Genomic DNA, 20,655 nt, shown 5'->3' with positions numbered 1-20,655 from the left:
CAACTGAAATCGCCATGAAATCCATAAATCGGGTAATTCGAACATACATTAACAGCTGTTTCACGTCATTCAGAGGTTGCAATAACTAGTCATAAAAATGAGGGCCAATAACCCAGCTTTAAAGTGGTGATTCAAGTTGGCATGGCAACTAAACTGCTTGGTCCCCAGTATTTCCTAATTCTAAGTTCAGTCTTTGACAAAACAAATCGTAGATGTCATTGTAGCAGTTATCTTGACAAAGATAAGATGGCACCGGGGGGAGGTGTTTTAAATTACCTGCAGTAGGAACTCCAAGTGAATGGTGCGTTTCTTGAGTTAATTTACCAAACTTGTAGGCTTTATAAAACATTTAAAATGTAAAAGGGTAAAGTGATTTCACAAAGTGGAGGGAAAAAAAGAAAAAAAAAAACATGTCATCCTCTGATTGGCCATGTGCGGGCACGTAAAACCACACCAGCCTCATCGGAGCAAAGAATAGAGGCATGCTATCGGTATTACTGCTGGCGAATCCAGCGATTTCTCACTGTAGTGAAGTGCTGCTCAACTTTCCCGGCGATCGATACTGTTCGAAACCTTAAAGATAACGGAATACGGCCAACCGGACCGCCTTGTGCAAAGACACTCCGTGCACACATTTTCAGCACGTTGGACAGCGCACGGCGCCGCAGAGGCGGTGCGCGGATTCAACCGGTGGCTTTCAACGAGCAGAGTGAGAGGACCGTTTGACTGAATGCTGTACAAAAACTCTTTTTACCTCACATATCTGATAGGATTTTTTTGCTTTCTGCACTTGGACTAGTGTATTTCTCGTTCTTCCTAATACACGGTGTCTTTGTCGATTCCATCGTGTGGGAAGGCGTGCCGAGAGTGGCTGACTCTTGAAGCTGTGTGCTGAGTAGCGTGGAATAGGTGACTGTCAGGCGGGAGGAGTGGTGTGGTGGTGCCTAAGAAACCTTCCCTTTATAAGGATGCTGGTGGGAAATGCCTGGAGACAGAGATGACGAGATTTGTCAAAAGGCGCTCGAACTCTTGTCAGATCTTTGTTCGAAGGGGGAAGTACAGAATGAAAACTGTCGGGATTTTATCTACTATTTCCGAGATCTCGCCAGACCACGCTACACGGATTCAGGTGAGGCATCATTTGCAAGCTTGATTCAACGGTTGCACTTAATTCAATGGAAGTGAACTCGCATATGACTTCTTTCACTGAACATCGCACGCATAAAACACACTATAGGTGGTCCAAGCTTGGCTCGACTACTTCACGACGAAGATTAGTCTATAATATAAAAGAAAAATTAGACTTGTACATTATTTTTTTCACATTAGTTAGCTCACCAATCCGTTTAAACTATGCATTTTTCGAGGAAGTCAATTTTTTCTTCCAATTTTTTTCCCCATTTCTATGAGGTTGGCGTGACATCGTGTAGGTTAGTCTCTGAACACTCATCAGATATGTTTCACTGGATGAGTTGCCCTGCATCGTGCATAACTGGCGTGTCACACACATTGAGTTATACTACTTTGAAACTTTGCCTCTTTTTTAAAATTCTTACCTAAAACCTCAGCGCGACGTGAAGCATTTGCTTTTTATAATTAGATTTAGAATTGGCCAGACTCGCTTCATAATTACCAACACTTAGGGTAAACACATTCGCCTAAATGGCATGCATAAATTAGTGGCTGTGTGCATGTATGCGGAGGAGAGAAGGAGCGAGCGAGAAAGCGTTATTTGGAGGCGCGAGAAAGCGTAATTCCTGCACATACCCACTGCATTCATTCTGCTTCCATAGTTTGCATCAATGATTATTCATCACGTGACAGGACTTTGTGAATTGTCAGTCTCCTCCAACCCCCCCAGCTCTCCCTTCTGTTCCTTACCACTTTACTTCAACTATCCCCCAAAGTCCCAGCTCTCTTCTTGCTTCCTCATTCATCATATAGGCCGATCTTCTCTTGTCTTTTACACTGACACTTTCAAAAGTGAAATTATGTGGGTAGCCCGTGGGGCTAGCTATCAAGAGGGCTTACGGGTTTAATTTCTGTTCCAGCTGGCATATATCACTCAGCGTGATGGAAGAAAGCCATAAGAGAATAACAAAGGAAATAAGTACAAGGCAGAGGACAGATACTCTTTCAGCCAGAGTTGAAGCTGGGAGTGTACCGTTCATTTTTTTTTTTTTTTTTTTTTTTTACAAATATGCTAAACATAAAACATAATTTTGACTTCAGATTTGACTTAAATCAATGATGTAAACATATTTACAACTATTTTCTCAAAAGATCATAAAATATCAAGGATCAATGAAATACGAACTGGAACATGAAAGAAAAATAAAGATGTGTAACATGTCTTTTAATGGATTAGTCACCCACTTGGAAAGATACCGTTCTTGACCCTCTTACAGAGAGTATGTTGAGAAGTTTAATATCAATCTCAATGACTGTAGTCAATCAATCAATGCCTGTCCTGCTGAAGCCAAATGCCAATTAGCTTAGCTTTAGCAGGAACAGAAAAATGTGCCTTCCACTGTTCAAAGCACATATCACAGCTTCTAATTTTTACACTTTAAAACTAGCATGATTATTTAACAGACTGTGGCAATTAATCAGCTTTAGAGATACGGGTAGGATTAAGTTACCTTGGAACAGAGTCAGGTTTCAGAGTTTATGAGTGCAGCTTTATATTTAACAGATATGTATATGAGTGGATTTAGTCTTTTTGTCTGTCAATAAGCAAGTAAAAAAACAAAAAAAATGAAAAAACAAGAACATATTTGCAGAAATGCAAATGCAATCGAATGCTTCATCCTTTACAGCATTGGGAACGGCCAGTTGGAACCACCTACTGTACATGTGTAACATATTACATTGTTTCTATTGTCCCCTGGATATTAACTTTAAACTAAAATTTGGACATTTTAAGATTTCCAACAGTTTTTACTTACAGAGAGGTATTCTTTGGGAAAATAACAACATCCCAGAAGTAGACATTACATATATTGCCTTTTCAGCACTTGCTTGCCTCCTACACTTTTGCACCTTTGAAGGTCCTGTGCACTAAAATTGGTCCACCCTCTTTGTTCCAATGTAGTCTTTAAATCCCTCCAGATGTCTATAGCTTCTTCTCCACCAGGCAACATTTGGGCGGCCTGCCAAACCGACTGTGGGCTCAGCGTCCTCAGATGGCAAGTCCCTCAATTTCTCCACATTATTCTCTCAAATCACACATACTCTGGTATTCACAGAATTTCACAGTGCAGAAAGGACAGTTGGTCTGTGTTCCTGTGCAAGGTCTTATGACAGCTCCCACACACAGAGCCAGTCCTAATTGCAGGACTGTGGGATTTGGAGGATGGGTTACCTTACCAACAGCATATAGTGAAAAGTGCAAAAACCTTTATTGCTAAGTAAGTATGCTTTTGGCTGTTTGGACTAAAACAGTCATGCAATTGATGTGTAGCCTCATTAACTTTTATCTAATACTCTTACCATGACAAAAAGTCAGCCTCAGACTCTTAATTTCAAGTGTGATCTTTACATTAGATGTGTCAGGCATAATTCAGCTCATCATGAGTCCTCTCATATGCTATGATTTTAGTTACTTTTTTAAAAGCAGCTCTTCTGTGTAGTATCAGTCAGATCAAACACTCAAGACAGCTCTAAATCTGTGCCCAGCTCTGTAAGTGGAAGCAGAAGTTTATATGCAAAAATTCTAAAGTTCACGATTATTAATCTCGCTCATTAAAAACAAAAGAAGAAAAAAGAAGTTTTTGACAGGCAAGATGTTCTGTTGCTATAGCATGCAATTAAAAAGAAACAAAATGAGAGGATTAAATGTGATGAGTTCAGGAAATAGTTTGCTTCTACTAAACGTAACATGATATCTGTCAGCTACAATTTGGATTAGTGTACAGCTTTAACATTTCTAATATAAGCTACTTTTACTTGGCTGCTGCCAAAATAAAATCATGCATTCAGTTAAACTGTGTAAGAGCGAACTTATCCAACAACTCGCTTTCGGATGCTACATCTAATCAAATGCCTTGTGTTGCAATGCAATTTAAACTTATTGTAGAGCCATTAATGATAAATAAATTATAATGATAATCCTGTATCTCATTAATCCACTCTCTGTTTCATTTAATTGTGCATTAGTTGTACATTTATTGCTAGTGTCTAAGCAGATTCTCTGTTCAGGTATTCATGAGGAGAAAGTCTCCTTGATGTGATGCACATCATGATTATTACCCTTTTGTTAAATGTATCACCACACCAATCACTTGATTTCCTGGAGGTTTTATAGGCTAATAAAATAACATGCTCTGCTTAACAGTGATAGGTTAATCAGGAAAACAATCATTGCTTTCACTCATTGTTATGACTAATGTACTTAATACAGATTACACCAATATTACACTTTTAAGATTTTTTCTGTTGAAAATTTTATTCCAGTCTTCACAAGCCTGATTTGTCTTTGCATACATGAAGGGACAAAGGATATCTCTGCTTTATTACTATGGGCAAATAATAGCCTGTTGCATAGTCAGCACATAAACTGGGAATAATCTGTATCGCTGCCCTCGCATAGCCAAAAATAGACATAGTCAGGTGGATACAGCAGACTGGTTCTATTCAAAACACTGCGCAACAGCTTGGGCTTTTCAATAAGCAAAATTACCTCAAAGATGAAAGACCGTTACATTAAATAAATAGAAGTCATGTGTTAAACAGAGACAATGGGGAACTGGTTAGAAGGGGGATTGGGGAGTCAGTTTAGCTTGTATCAAAGCTTAGAGGAAGCAGCGGACAGTGGCAGAGCAGGAAAGCTCAGGTGGACACCCTGGGGACTTAAAGGGTAGAAACAAGAGACCTCTGCTGGTGGGCCAGAACAGAAGAGGTCAGGCAGATGGACTGAGCAACGGAGACTGACGTTGCAGAAGAGTTCAGATGTTTCTGGCTGTCGGCTAAGGTGCTAGACAGGATGGTTGCTGGAAACCAGAGTCATCTTTAGTTACGGGAAGAATCCTCAGTGCTGGCCAATGAGGGTGCAAGACAGGTGACTGAAGTGACTGGAGCTCACTGAAGCGTGGCAGTGTAGAAAACTATATGGAATAAAAATACAAAAACTGCATATAATTACCCATTATCTCTACTGGTTAAATCAAACATATAGCACATATTTCATAAGGTTATGAGTATAAGGACATGATACACTTATGTAAGTGGCCACTTTCATTTTTATCATATGATATAATGTTTTGCCAATTCATATGTAATTCTTATAATTACAGGGCATGAGCTGGTTGTGAAAGCAGCCACTTAAATGAGTCAATAATAGTATGAGGTACAGCATTAATAGCAGGTTTTCTGCAACTAATAGGGAAAAAAGGACTTTAAAACTATATGTCTTTTAAGACATGCATAATCTAAATGGTTGTGATTAAGATTCTCTATTCCTTATTTTAATGTGATTTGTCACATACAAGAGATGAAAAAATAACCTGGTAACAGCTGATAACTGTAAATACAGTGCTGTTGCAGGACAGGCAGGCAACTGAATAATAATACGAATAATAAGAGTAAAAGGAAAAAAAAGACTGATGACCATTAATGACACACTGGAGACGGTTGTTAACGATGCAGTGGTAAAGCACCATGTCAGTATGTGTAGTATTTTTTTTAACAGTCAATACACTTGGCCATGTTATGAACAGCATTTATTTCTTCTGTTATCTTGGTGATGAACAATTAAAGTAATTACCACTTAATCATTTTTTGCCTCATAAAAGCTCAAGGATGGATAAGAGCTCAGGGAATGAGGGAATTCAGCATATAGAAAGTGTAAGCCTTTGATTTTTCCATAATTACACACGCATAATAGCTTTAAAATCTACACAATCCCAGATGCGTACTCCATCCTTATTTTATTTTGACCTTGTCATTGCCCCTGGGATTGGCTATGTTTTAAAGGTTTGGATTCTTGTTAAATATTATATAATGCTGGTTTCTATTCTGCTTTCACTGCTGCTGTTTTTAAATTTTTGTGTTTTTGGTTCCTACTTTGGGTTTAATATACTTGTGATTTATTTCAGTTGTGAGATATTATTGCCTTTTTAGTTTCTGTCTGGAGTTGATTATCATTTTTGTTCCCTAACTGTTTTTCTTGTGCCCATGTTGAGTAGGTGTTCTGGATTGTTTCCTGTTTTACTTTCATAGTTTTCATTGGTTGTTTTAATTAGTTTTTTTTCTTTTTCTTTTTTTGAATATTGTGTCTAATTGTCAGCCAGTCCAGCATTTGGATCCTCGTCACCTCTTCCTTCATGACAGACCCATCCTAACTTAATAACTACTACTAAGACATTAGCAGACATAAGGAGTTTATAAGATTGTTCTGGTCTGCTTCAGTGACATTACATCATCAAATAACGATGCATGAAAATACACTGTTCAAATTCAGATATCAAACAGTATCTCAAAAACATGACATATGGGATTTTCAAAGCAAAACAGTGTGCATATCTGTAACACCAATTAGGATGCAAACCATCTCGAGTCTGTTTTAACAACTTTAAACTTTAATTAAAGCCTTAATTAATTTTTATGAAAATTACACAGGCTGTGTTTGAACTTGTGACATTTAAAGTTCCCTACAGAGCCACATTTCTTCTGTTTGGTATCTCAGAGACTCCAGCTGTAAAACATGGTTAAATGCAACCTTTTTTCATATCTTCCATGGTCTTGATTGGCATTAACAGCACCTTTTTAATATGGCACAACATTATTACATGTTTTTAAATATCTGTAGAATGAACAAATTTCTGGGGTTAATACATCTAATATATGTCAATACATACATACCTTTACCTCAATTTGAGGAAAATGGTTAATACTCCATGGGGTCCGTATGATCCCAAACAAGACTTCAGGTCAGTTTTATTTGCTTATAACAACAGCTGTCTTATGTTGCTTTATGTTGGTTGAGGTAGAAGACCTTAACAATATTAGAGAGAAAGAAACAAGCAAGCACTTGGTGAAGGTGGAGAGGAAGAACCTCCCTTTAATAGTCAGAAAGAGGCTCTGTGACCATCTGCAGCTTCTGGAAAGAGGGAAAGCAGAACAGTGAAAACAGAAAAGTAAAGATCATTTAAGAAAAGACTGGTAATAGTAATGTAACTTAATATATTATCAATGTTAGGATGAAAATTCCTTTTACTTGCAATAAAGTTGCAAAGTTCATGTAGTTATTTCAGAGTCATTGCATTTTTTTGTGCTTTTGCTTCTTGAGAGCAGAGATGATTCAGAAGCCCTTGATGACTCTGTTGCTTCACACCTCATCTCCCTTTCCATGGTGACTTGCACACCCTGGACTGGTGTAAACAAATGCAATGCACTGAAGAATTATTCAGTGTCATGCTTTGAAACTATGAACTTGATAGATGAAGACCTGGATTGATATGCTGGTAAAACTTTTTATACTCCCACGGCCATTACTCCTGTTGTTGCCCACAAGTACTGCTTATATATAATCACACGGCTTATGATGCACATGTGTGAACAGCAACAGAGTAGTAACTTTAATTTTGCAAAGCTGTTACCTTTAGAGTGACATCTTCAGTTTGTTTATACGTACTTTGTGGATCCACAGATTTAACAGGAGAGATAGAGTAGCTGTTAGGAGCCCTTTAAACTCCTACATGTACCAGTGTAGAGCAGCTTCAGGAGTGATCTTATCCTTGAATTTTGGGATTTAATAGTATTTCTCTTATAAAATCATCTGTTTTTAGAATGTTTTTTTTTCTGTTTTGTATAAATTGTGACTTTCACGCCTTCCCTCCCCATTTGTCAAATTGTTTTTTTTACCACAGACCATATATAACGGCTTGTAAATGTTTTTCTTGCAAGCTGTTTTTTATACCCTCTCATTTATTTACATGATAATATACATTAACCACACAGGCAGTATGAAGCGCCTCGGGTTTAGCACTTTATAAAACTACTGGGAACATTTTAAATTCTTGCAATTAATGTACCTCACTGACAGTTTCACACTATAAATTATACTCATAGAAGAGAGTTAATTCTGCTTTCTTTTCAACGTTCTTCATCGGTTATTCCTACAGAAGCCAGGAGAGCTCACCAGACTCAAATAAACATCTACAAACAGACAAATCCAAGCAAGTTAAAAAAACCGATCTTCATCAGTATGACAATAGCTCCTTTGCAAATACACACAAGAAAAACCACATAGCAAAAGTCAAATCCCATGTGCATGCTTTAAAATAATTTCTGAATTGTGATGTTAAAATGCAACAAAAATATTTTTAACTTATTTTCTGAAAACAACAACAACAAACCAAGAACTGTGGTCATCTGTGGTTCTAATGCTGCATGTCTATATTTGGTTTTGTTGTATTTGCACCTCTTTTGTGGAAAAATCATTTTTAAAGTTTCATTTCTCACCATAATTATCAGCAAAGGAAATGAAATGGAAACATGGGGGGCACACTTCCCTTAGAGTGCAGATATGAGCCCCCATTGGACAGTTAAATACTGCTACTACTACTGTACATAATTTTGATTTTATTGAGCATTCTTTATGAGAATCTGTAAGAAAAGAAAAAAATAAATCCAACAGAACCTGCAGCTGTGTCCCTGACATGTTCCTCGTGCAGTATTTTTAAAACATTTATTGAGTAACTTAATCGTGAAATGGTTATATATGATGGTGATCAAAAATCAAAGTGCAACAAAGCAAAAAGAAGACTTCATTCACAGACAGATCTTGTTCTCTCTTTCCAGACATATCTGTGAGTCTGCTGTCATTGGTAGTGACTGCCTGTGGCTTGGCCCTCTTTGGGGTCTCCCTCTTTGTCTCATGGAAGCTCTGCTGGATACCATGGAGGGAGCGTGGGCTTTCCCCCACTACCAAGGAAGTCCATGGGCACCTCAACCCGACTATGAGCCCTCTGCCATCACAGCCTGCACCCAGGCAGCCAGTTTACACAGCTGTGGACCCCCCGATGCACAACCGCCGTGAATCATCACATTGTTCCATGGCCCGAGAGCCTACTCCCGTGGCATCTATTGTTTCAGTGGAGGCTCCTGTGACTCCTGTATCACCACCACCTGTGGTCATGGCCACACCAGAGGCAGCTATGAAGATCAGCCACACATCTCCAGATATACCACTAGATGCCCAGAGTAAAAGCAGGGAAAATGGAGTTCACACTAACCCCCGAATGCAGAGACAGACCACTGAACCCCCACCTTCTGGATGCTCAATATCTGAAATAGGGTCAGTATGAGGTATTTGTTGATTTATGTGCTCCCATCAGATATGCTAGCCTTATTTGCTAAAAATCTTCTAACAATTATGATCTCTGTTAAAAATGCTAACGTTCAAACTATTAATTGTTTCTGCTACTTTTCCCAATAGGACAAGAGAGCTGAAAGACAAAATGACTTGGACTTGACTTTAATAATGACTCCTGCCAACATGTTTCACATTTTTACTTTCTATTTGTGCATCAACTATAATACATTTAATGATTTTGGTCAAGGAAAACAATGTACACCTTATTTATGATTAGGGTTAGGTAGTTCAGAGGCTTGGTTGAATTGAGGATTTTGTTAAGTGTAGGCGTCTGAAACATGACTAAATGTCATTTGCAGATGTGAGTATTAAAAAAAAGACACATTATAAGGCCATAATGAAACCAAAACAACAGTTTCTTTCTGCTAGACTGTAAAATGTATAATACAGCACACTATGTGTACACTATGTTCTTGAAGTGAAAAGCAGCATTGGCGCTAGATATAAATGATGATATGCAGAACAATCCATTATGGAAGTTGCTTCAAAAAATATGCAACTGATGTTTTAACATTCCTTCTTTTCACTGTGTTAATGTTGTATGATTTTGTTTTCTGTTGATTTCCTCTGTGCGCAGTCAAGGGTCCATTCGTAGACACATGAACCTCTCTAACCCAGACTTCAACGTGGCCCAGTTCCAAAGGCAGGACTCCCTCACTGGAATGGGCCTGGGCCTGGGCCGCCTCAAACCCGAGCTCTACAAACAGCGCTCCCTTGAGGGGGACGAAGGAAGTCGAAGAGACGGAGGTTGTGGGCGCCTCCATTTTATCCTCAAATATGACTGTGATCTAGAACAATTAATAGTTAAGATCCACAAAGCAGAGGACCTCCCAGCCAAGGACTTCTCCGGTACCTCTGACCCTTATGTTAAGATCTACCTGTTGCCCGATCGAAAGACCAAGCACCAGACAAAGGTGCACCGCAAGACACTCAACCCTGTGTTTGATGAGGTCTTCCTGTTTCCTGTGGCATATTCTGAGCTTCCTACACGAAAGCTACACTTCAGTGTCTATGACTTCGACCGCTTTTCACGGCATGACATTATTGGTCAAGTGGTGGTGGACAACTTCCTGGATCTGGCAGATTTCCCCAGGGAGACAAAACTCTGTCGAGACATCCAGTATGTCTCCTCGGTGAGTTAGAACGTTCACTCAAAATTATGTCATCTTTACTTAGATCTGCCAGGTTATATTTAACTTTTTCCCGCAAAGGCTGTGTGTGACAGCTGTGTGGAGAGTTTGAAATTTGTCCCTCTGTCTCCCACTGGCAGTACAAAGTACTGAATTTTTTTTCTTTTATCACTTGTCAGGTCTGAAAAAACAGGACAAAAATTAGTTAATAAGTAAGGTGATCAGGCCTGTGTTTGAAAACTGATGTTTTCTTTTACTTTGCTGTCTTTCTCTGCTGTCGAGATGAAAAGACTTTAAAAAAGCATCTGTTTAATAACAGATGTAGTGACCCCGAGCGTAAAATTTTACTACACAAGACATCTATGGCATCTGTATTGATATTATATGCTTTTTAAAATTGCCTTTACATGCCCGGAGAATGATTAGCAATAGATTTTTCATTAAATATGTTTTTTTGGAAGGAATACTAATTTAAAAAATATGTATTTAGAACAGTGTTTAATACTATACCTTCCTTTTTCTTTAACAATCCTTGATGCTGCACACATTACAAATAGATGACACAAGTGAAGGACTGAGGCCTTTTATTAGCAATTACTTTTACTGCATCTGCTCCCACCTATCTAAATTCAGTTTGCTCCGCTGGAACGACCTGTTTACCATGAGTAAATTAAATCCTTTGAGACTTTTTAAGGTCAACAGGATTACATGCCTCTTGCTATGTTACCTTACTGACTGCGTGCTAGTAAATCTCATTTTGTTAGGACCAGTTTCTGTTAGACCTATAAAGTGAGCATACAGTTGCACAGAGAGAAAAACTGTCAGTGTATGTGCGTCCTTATAAGAACAAATGTGTGTGAGAGAGAAAGAAACGGAGAACAGGAGAAAAAAATATTTTTTTAAAAAACTGTGAAAACTGGCTTGGGCACAAGATGTATGCGCCATTTCTCTTTCTTTCTTTCTTACATTATTAGCTATTTAAGATCTTTATAATGTTTTTCACTGTTCCTGCTCATCTCCTTTAGAGGTGAAAGATCCCTGACAATACAATACAGCATTGGTATTTAAAGGTTGGCCTGTTTTATTAACAGGTATTTCATTTATTGAGCTTAAACAGCTGTAACGTGCAACTGATCGCTATATTCTGTTTGCAGCTGATTGCAGGAAACAGATTAGGCGACAGAACTCAATAAAACAACATCAGTAAAGCACAGCTGTGTAAAGGAAAACTATTGGTTGAATTTAGATGAGATCAATTCCCAGTCACTATGTTGGTTATGATGTTACTTGTGTAAGGGCATAAATCTTAGTTAAAACATTGCAACACTGCTTAAAAAGCAATAAGACAGTCCAACAGGAACAGCCGTGGTGAGTCAGTCTGGAAACTGTAATAAATGTTTACTGTGGAACATAGTTAACCTTCTCATCAAAAAGATTTTAATAAGATGTGGAGTGTCTTTGCAACTGGACTTACTTTAGCAGTGCTGCAGCTTTCTGAAATCTTTCAGAAAGCACAGTGTTGCTATGACTGAATGTACTGCACTTTTCTTTAAAACAATATTTTGACCACTGCCGAACTATAAGAATTAACTGTTACTTTTGAGCAAAACATGAAGCCAGTTCGACAGCAGACAAAAAAAGCATGGGAGTATTTGACTGAGCAGCTGTGTGTCTGTGTTGTGCATATGTCTGTTTCTTGTTTATCTAATAAGCAAATCATCATCTGCCTCTGTTGGTGTCTTGTCTGCTACTTTGCTACATCTTTTGCAAATGTCTGCACTGCAGCCATATAATTTTTAATAAGGAGAGCACATTAGTTAGTAGAGTCTGTGTGCCTGATGCACTGGCCATTAGTAATGTAAAACAAATTGTTATGCTTTCATCTCTAGTATAAGGAGCTTCATCATTGAATTTAGATTTTCATTTCACAATTATACTTTCATTCAGATTAAGAACAGTAATACACATGGGAGACAATCAACTAAATATTAAATCTATCACCACGCACTTGTTGCGGTTGTTTTTATTTGTTTGTTTTTTAACGCTCATTCTTTGTTAGAACTTCATTACATGCAACTTAAGATTGCATTATCACACATATTTATTGTTTATTCACAACAGCAATATGTAATTAAGTGAGTATTACTGCATATATACCTATAATCCCTGGTATTATTTCAAAAGAGTGATTAAATGTATTTTATAATGTTCACTTTTTTGTATGGCTAGCATGCTTTTGTATTCTTCTCATCAAGGCTGCCACATTTATCCATGCATTTTATTATCTATGGTAAAGGCACAGTAATCAGTTTTCTTTTGCCTTTTTGATCTCGTCTGTTTCACCTCATCGAAATTTAGATATGTGGTGTTATTTTGTGCTTTTTATTGCTGTGTCAGTTTAAATCATGACAACGCAGAGCTCAAATTTGTGGCATAGTCCACGCCTGTCTAATTTGCAGGCTACTGATAGCAGCAAAGGTTTTAGTGCATAAAGTCTCACATACAGTGTGCCAAAGACCATTAACGGCTTCCTACTCATGGCCTCTAAAAATACTGACAGAATCTCTCTCTTCTTTCTGTCTTTACTCTGTCTCTCTCTCTTTATCTATCTCTGCCTGCCTTTTTTCTTCTCAACATGTCTCTGTCTTTCTTTATCACACGCACAAATGCATAAACAGACACGGACACACCTGTTTTAACCCAGCTGTGACAAAGTCATCAGCTGTGTCCTACTTTTAGTGTGCAAATTGTTTAAAGTAAAACAAAAAAGAAATAGCTTACTCAGAAAAAGTAACTAGATGTGAATGCATATTATACGCATTCTGAATGTCATGCTAATGGGTTCTATAGAGTGCTCAGAATGGCTGAGATATTCACAGACAGTAAAATAACATCTTTTGAGGCAGAAGATACTGGAAAACATAAAAGTGAGAAATGAAGAGGGGGGAGGAGATGCTGAGAAAACAGCATGACGATACATGAGCATGCCAGATAGAGCCTTCTGGGGAAAATGCTCACAAAAAGTATTGGGATTGTTTTGATCCATCAACATATGGATGTTTACTGGGTCAGTGCGCTTTTGCCCTGTTTAACTGATTGCTAATCAATGTTGCCTGGTTGGAACAGAATGGCGTGTGACGGCTGGTTGATGGGAACCAGCGATTAAGAGAATCTGGAATTCTCACATTTTCACACTGTTCAGTTTTTGTCAGTTTCACAGCACTCAGCTAATGCAGACAAACAGAAAAAAACCCCACATAGAGTACACACAGACTCTTACACTTGCACAAATGCTTGTTCTCAGAGATTGGCACAGATGCCCCACACATATATCCTCATAAATGAGCTAATTATCTTTGGACACCAGTACATAGACAGAACATTCTGTAACCAGTGCACAGAGCTTATTTGATAGAAAATAAAGAATTATCATTAAGTCTTGATTTCCAGTGGGACTGGCCATATTGATGTGTCATTGCCAGATTTTAGCTTGTTTAGCTCTGCAATAGAAGCAGATTGTAGATTAATGAAGAACGTGTTATTTTTGCTGGATTTGAGAATGACAGTCTCAGTATGAACAAAAGCTGTGTAATACATTTGATGGTTTGAGCTTTTAAATACAGAGTATACTTGTGGCATACCAGCCTGATTATCAGAAACGCTGAGCATGACATTCAACCTGCAGATGTTACATGCTATTTGATGCCTAAGAGGTTTTGTGGAGCACGTAAAACACAGTGATAATCTCTTTCCCACCTGTATCACAACTCTTAGACCATGAAGCATGTAAAACAGATAGTTCTGGGATGTGGGATGCATTTTCTGGAGGGGTTTTTGAGTTAATTCATCCTTCACATTTAAAAGCCTTGATGAGTACTTGATCATGATTGTAGCAAAATATACAAGTGCAATTCATGGGTGATGTCTCTCTCTCTCTCTCTCTCTCAGAAAAAAACAAAAAACAACACAGAAATACACACTCACAAAATGGCATATCACAGAGTTTCTCTAGCTTAACCACAAAAAAAAAAAAATCTCAATAGTGTCCAAGTGTGTGTCACATACCTAAGACATGCTGTAGAAATTGTATGCCAATTGTATGGATATGTCCCTCTTGATAGGAGATAAGATTACATTTCTGCAGCCATCTCCCTTTTCACAGATACTTCTAAAACTAGCACTTACCATACATTATACTTTGGATAACAAATTAGTTATTTTGCATATCTTAATTAAAAAGGCATCTTAGCATACATAAGAGTTTTTTTTTCATTGCCCTGCTGCTGCAAAAAACATTCCCACTTGGTCTTTGTTACTTTTAGTATGAGAGCTTTATAACAATATGGGGCAAATCTCAGTCTTAGATTTCTCAGTGCAGTTGAGTAATTTGATGTCATTATCACAATTAATGGCGCAGCAAACTCACTAGATCCTTAGTTTTCAGTGTTGTTGTTTTTGCACTTCAGTTGAATTTACTGAGCTTACCTTTGTAAATGATCACATGATGATGATGAGTTGATGACACGTGCTTTGAAATACCAGCACAATCTCACCAACATAGCAGCAGATCAGCAAGAGATTCTACTGTAGGTGTCTTTACCACACACATTTGTGTGCTTTCCTGGTTCGCACTTCTTTTGTGGAGTTATTTTAAGCACTAGTGATAAGTGAGCAGCAGCTGAACTGAAGCCTCTGTGCTGGGTGAAATATGGGAGGCTTTAATTAGAGCGATATGCCAGAAAATAGTATTTGTAGAAAAGTTGTACACTGTAAATAAATGACCAGAATAATACACAATGTCAGGGACAAAAGAAATATTTTTTAATGTGTATCTGCTCATTATATTGTTTTATGTACAATATACAATATACAATATAATGAAGGCTTGTAGAGCAAGGCCACTTTTGACTCACAAACTAAGTGCTCAGCCAGACTGAAAAACAGGAAGTTGTAGTGCACAGGCATATTAATAGATAAGACACAGAAAAGAGGAACTTTCCATATAAGCAATGTTTGAGACTGTGTGACGTGTAAAGTACCAAAATAACACCTATATGAGACACAGTTTATGATTCTAATGTTAGAGCTCTTGCAACTGGCGTTTGAGCTGTGCAGGGGTCTCTCTCTTCCGGAAGATGATTGAATAAAAAGAAATATAAATGCTTTAACACACTATGAGTCGGTTTTCTCTGTTCTATCATGGGGACAAAAGGATCGGGGTTTAATAACAATCAAACTCATTTTAGAGTAAACATTTTTGTGTGTCTTTTAGGATAATGTGGACCTTGGGGATCTGATGTTTTCACTTTGTTATTTGCCTACTGCGGGCAGATTGACCATTACCATGATAAAAGCTCGCAACCTCAAGGCCATGGATATCACTGGTGCATCTGGTAATTAAAATCTGATACTGACTGTGACTGCATCACCCCACTGGTATCCCAAATGTAAATCAAGTGAATTTTTCTTGTTTGTGTCATTTTTTATAGATCCATATGTGAAAGTTTCACTGATGTGTGACGGTCGCAGATTGAAGAAGAGGAAGACATCAACAAAAAGGAACACTCTGAATCCAGTCTATAATGAGGCCATTGTGTTTGATGTCCCTCCAGAAAACATAGAGCAGATCAGCCTTTTGATTGCTGTGATGGATTATGACCGGTTCGAAAGTTTCTATAGAGTAGTTTCTATATCTTTTGCATGAGTCAATGTTTAATTTATACTTGCTGCATGGCAAAACGGATAAAATATATTCAAAGAACATTTGTAAATATTTCCTCAAGCTCTTTGTCTCTGTAACATATTGTCTTGGGTGGTTTGCTTTTCACACAATATGTAAGACATTATTATTTTTGGAAAGCATGGGAGGACTGATAATATTTTTTTCTTTCTCCCTTATCCTCCTGGGTCTACAGAGTAGGCCATAATGAGGTCATTGGTGTGTGTCGAGTCGGCAATGATGCTGACAGCCTCGGTCGAGATCACTGGAGTGAAATGCTTACATATCCCCGAAAACCTGTCGCCCACTGGCATCCTCTCGTTGAGGTGAGATGACATGTGTTGACACACACACACACACACATATATATATGTATATATATATATATATATGTATAAAATTCCCCTCTCACCCCTGAGGGGGGTCTATGCTTCACGCTCGGGTCCTGTACCAGAGGCCTGGGAGCTTGAGGGTCCTGCGCAGTATCTTAGCTGTTCCTAGGATTGCCATCTTCTGGACAGAGATCTCGGATGTTGTTCCTGGGATCTGCTGGAGCCACTCACCTAGCTTGGGACTCACTGCATCTAGTGCTCCGATTACCTCTGTTACCTTCACCCTCTTCTCTGAGCCCTTGATACTTCTCCATCTTCTTGTGTTCCTTCTTCCTGATGTTCCTGTCATTCGGTATTGCTACGGCTATCACACTACGGTCATCTTCCTCTGCTTGTCTACCATTACTATATCGATTTGGTCAGCCATCACCATTTTGTCCATCTGAAGTCCCACAGTATCTCAGCTCAGTCATCCTCGACCACCCTAGGGACCGTCTCCCATTTTGACCCTTGGATTTCCAGGCCACACTCGAAATAGATGCTTCAATATAGCATGTTTTGTAAATGGCAAAATAGATGTCCTTCAGGTTAAAGCCACTGATAAAACTCATGCACTATGCCAGCCACAGTTATGGCGTTCCATTTATGCCCTGCCTGCTAGCATCTTGCACCCTGCTGTTATGTGCTGGATTGTCTCAGAGGCACCTTTACACAGCTGCACCTGGGGTCTTGCCTGGTGTGGTAGACCCCAGCCTCTATGGATCTTGTGCTTAGAGATTGTTCTTGTGCTGCCATGATTAGTGCCTCTGTGCTGTCTTTCAGTCCAGCTTTGTCTAGCCATTGGTAGGATTCTGGATGTCAGCCACTTCATCTATGTGCCAGTGGTACATACCATACAGGGGCCTGTCCTTCATTGATGGTTCCTCCTCTTTCTTGGGTTTCTGCTGCCTGAGGTATTCAGGTCGGTTGGGCCATCTTCCTGAAGTTTAAGCAGCATCAAATATTTATAACATAAACATAATGATAAAAAACATTTATCATTAATTGAGGTTAGAGTTGACAGATGAAAGAAAAAGAAAAAGAAAGTGTAAGTGGGTAGGAAGCTTATCACTGTCCAGTTATTAAGGCACACTGAGCTCATTACTATTCATTGATACTGAAGTGTGTTGTTACAATGCGGCTGTGAAAAGATTTTTGGTCAGTGGTAAAGGGAATATGGTTGTAAGCTATATCAAAAAAAGAGAGGATGTCTGCCATTTCATGGAAATCACTTTATTGCCAGAATTGACAAGAAGCCTAGAAAGCTCAAAAACATTATATGTCTGATTTAATCATTTTCAGTGAAAAAGAAAGTGGCTCTCTCCAAAAAGTCCACAGATGGTGATGCTATTTTATGTGAAATTACATATCTGTGTGTGATGGCTAAAATATAACCTGCTCCACCACAGATCAAATTGGCTGCCAAAGTTTCCATAGCAATGTAGCGCCTTCTGTAAAAATGTTTATTTTTCTACAAATACAAGCTAGTTTAGAACTTGTAGTCATCTTTGTAATTTACCAGTATGACTTGGCCTTATACCCTTGTCTCTGAGATTATGATATTCCTAATATTCATCCCAAATCCTTTCTTTTTTCTTTTTTCTTTTTTTTTTTTTTTTTAGCTTTTTAGCTTTTTAGGGAAGGTAGACATAGCAGACAAAGCACTGACACAATACAGCATGTTTTGTAAATGGCAAAATAGATATCCTTCAGGTTAAAGCCACCAATAAAACTCATGCACTAATTGCCGTACTTTATTCTAGTGTGGAGTGAAACTATTGTGAGTTTGAAATGTCTAAGCTACTTCTATTGAGTGAATGGTAAGGGTGTTCAGTTTCTTATGTGTGAACTTATCCATAGAGCTTCATAAACCAAGATAGTTCACTACATTCATACATACATTCACTCTACAAGTTCAGTGCTCCTCTATCCAGCAATATCAACACCTACTGAACCCTTGTTCAAGTTATAATAATTAATAGACGTGACCATTTTAACCTATGGAAATTAAGAATATTTACACAGTCTAATAGTGACTAGATTTTACTATACATTTCAGGTACACATATACATCTACAAAATGATTGGGATGACCTGTGAATTTTCAAGTTCCAATAGCAGCCTAAGTTTAGTCACAGGCTTTTCAGTGACATTAGTCATCATCTGCGGATGCACTCAACATACAAGTCCTTTACTTGGAAAGTCTCCAAGCCTCTTGAAAATGTGCAGGAGCCAGTGTGGGGCAGTAGGTTCCATTTTGACAAAAATATCTCCAGGCTTTATATTTTTCCTTCTTCGTTTCATTTTTGCCTCTTCTGCAGCAAAGGTAAGTATTCATGTACCCATCACTTCCTGCACACTGAACCTTCTTTCTATAGATACACATTATTCCTTGAATAGCCCAGTGGTAAGACCTGTTTACCTTTCATAAACTGAATATGATGTAGTTGTTGAGGTTACCTGAGAATATTTTCTCAGATATTAATACTGCTTTGACAAAACTGTGTTTTACAGGTTACAAATACAAACCTGAAGTGAGAATCTTTGGCCAACCTCCATGCAAATGACATTCTGTGCCCTCCTATCCACAGGAGATAGACATTGTAGCTGAGCTCAAAGGGTTAAAAACAGTTAATAAACAGCATTTAAATGTCTGATTTGCAGCATTCCCTTAGTTGGAAACAGCAAGGGGAGTGAGATTGGCTTTCCCAAGGAATGAAACTCCCTAAGTGCCAATGAGCAGATTTCTGAAATATAGTATCTGGCAAAAATTCTATTTTTTGGTTTCGATGCAACATTTATTGCTCTTAGTTAATGATCGGCCTTCAGTTTGTTCACTTACAATGATGGTCAACCTAATAAGTATCTATGCCAAATTCACTGAATGCTAAAGAAACCATAGTTATCCTGCCCAATTTTGAGTCAGCTTATTCTCATGCTACTCACAAAACAGGAAAGTACTGTACTTTTATGCTGTGAGGTTTCAAATACAGGTCTGTTTATGTGTTTCTATGCCAAATGAACCACTTTATCTAAAAAAGCTTTTATCCTTTCACTTGGACTTGGCAAGAAAAAGGTGCCATAGAAAAAAAGTCTATGCTAATAAAATTTAGTGAATGCATAAATAAACTGACCTCCCAAAAATCAAAAAATGAAATGGCAGACATACAGTGTTTGTTTCACTGCCCAATTCATCGCTCTGTAGGTGGTGAGTACATTTGTTCCAAGATAAAAGGGTAGGATTGGCTCTAGATTTTTTTGATCTCATCGTACATCTGTTTATATGACTAATAGAGATGGGGTTTTTTTGTTTGTTTGTTTCTTTTACACTAACTATCATTGCAATCTTTCTGCTTTATTCTCTTGCAGTACCAGGGGACCACAGGTAGTAGCCAGGGAGGATCCTGTAATTCTCTGAAGACACCTCCTTCTCCGTAGCCATGAGCAACAATTCAAATAAGCCGAAGGCTGTGCTATATGTACCTTTGGGCAGATGTGATAGAGAATTTTGCTCATATATGGTCCTAGCATAAAAAAATAAACACATGCATTAATACTTATGGAAAAGAAAGACACAAACTGTCTCGAGCTCTGCTCTTTTGGATCAGTTGCATGTTGAATGACTGCAAAGATGGATGTTTTTTTTTCTATGATGTTCCATAAGAAAAAGAACCAGCACAGGCAGATATTTCAGGTCTGAGCTGTTCCTGAGTTTATAAACTCATTACCCTTTTTTTATAGTCTTGTTACTTGTTTTAATGAGATGAGTCTGTAATTGCACAATGTACTTACAACCAGTTGAACTGCCATACTGTTCTTTTTTTGGGTTGTGAATTGGTGCATGAGGTCATGTTTTGATGGGATATCTTCTACTTGTTTGTTGGTTTTTGTTTCTAATTTTTGAATAAGATGTATTGTTCTGTCAGTTGATGTGCAGTGACAGTTCATTTTTAGGCAAAATACCTGTAAGTAAAAGTATGTTAAATGTTATGAATAAAAATTATTCCATAGAAAAATGTTCATCAGTTTCAATTCAGTTAATTTGAATGTGAATAAGAA

At 38.1% G+C, this 20,655-nt stretch overlaps 1 protein-coding gene across 2 annotated transcripts; it reads left to right on the top strand.

The window, feature by feature from the left end:
* The first annotated feature begins 307 nt into the window (after positions 1-307).
* syt9a (synaptotagmin IXa) lies at positions 308-20,451 on the top strand. 2 transcript variants are annotated; one of them, XM_031756953.2, is made up of 7 exons: positions 308-1,129; positions 8,803-9,298; positions 9,954-10,509; positions 15,779-15,899; positions 15,996-16,167; positions 16,422-16,551; positions 19,966-20,451. In XM_031756953.2, exons 1-7 carry the CDS (start codon positions 982-984, stop codon positions 20,032-20,034), a joined length of 1,692 nt encoding a protein of 563 aa, XP_031612813.2. In that variant the 5' UTR covers positions 308-981; the 3' UTR covers positions 20,035-20,451. The 2 variants fall into 2 exon arrangements, with proteins under 2 accessions (XP_031612813.2, XP_039464993.1); XM_039609059.1 differs by lacking the exon at positions 19,966-20,451 and having other exon boundaries at positions 16,422-16,560.
* The last annotated feature ends 204 nt before the right edge of the window (positions 20,452-20,655 follow it).

Source organism: Oreochromis aureus, linkage group 1, assembly GCF_013358895.1.
Source record: "Oreochromis aureus strain Israel breed Guangdong linkage group 1, ZZ_aureus, whole genome shotgun sequence".
Taxonomy (NCBI): Eukaryota; Metazoa; Chordata; class Actinopteri; order Cichliformes; family Cichlidae; genus Oreochromis; species Oreochromis aureus.
This window is presented reverse-complemented; position numbering and strand designations above follow the sequence as displayed.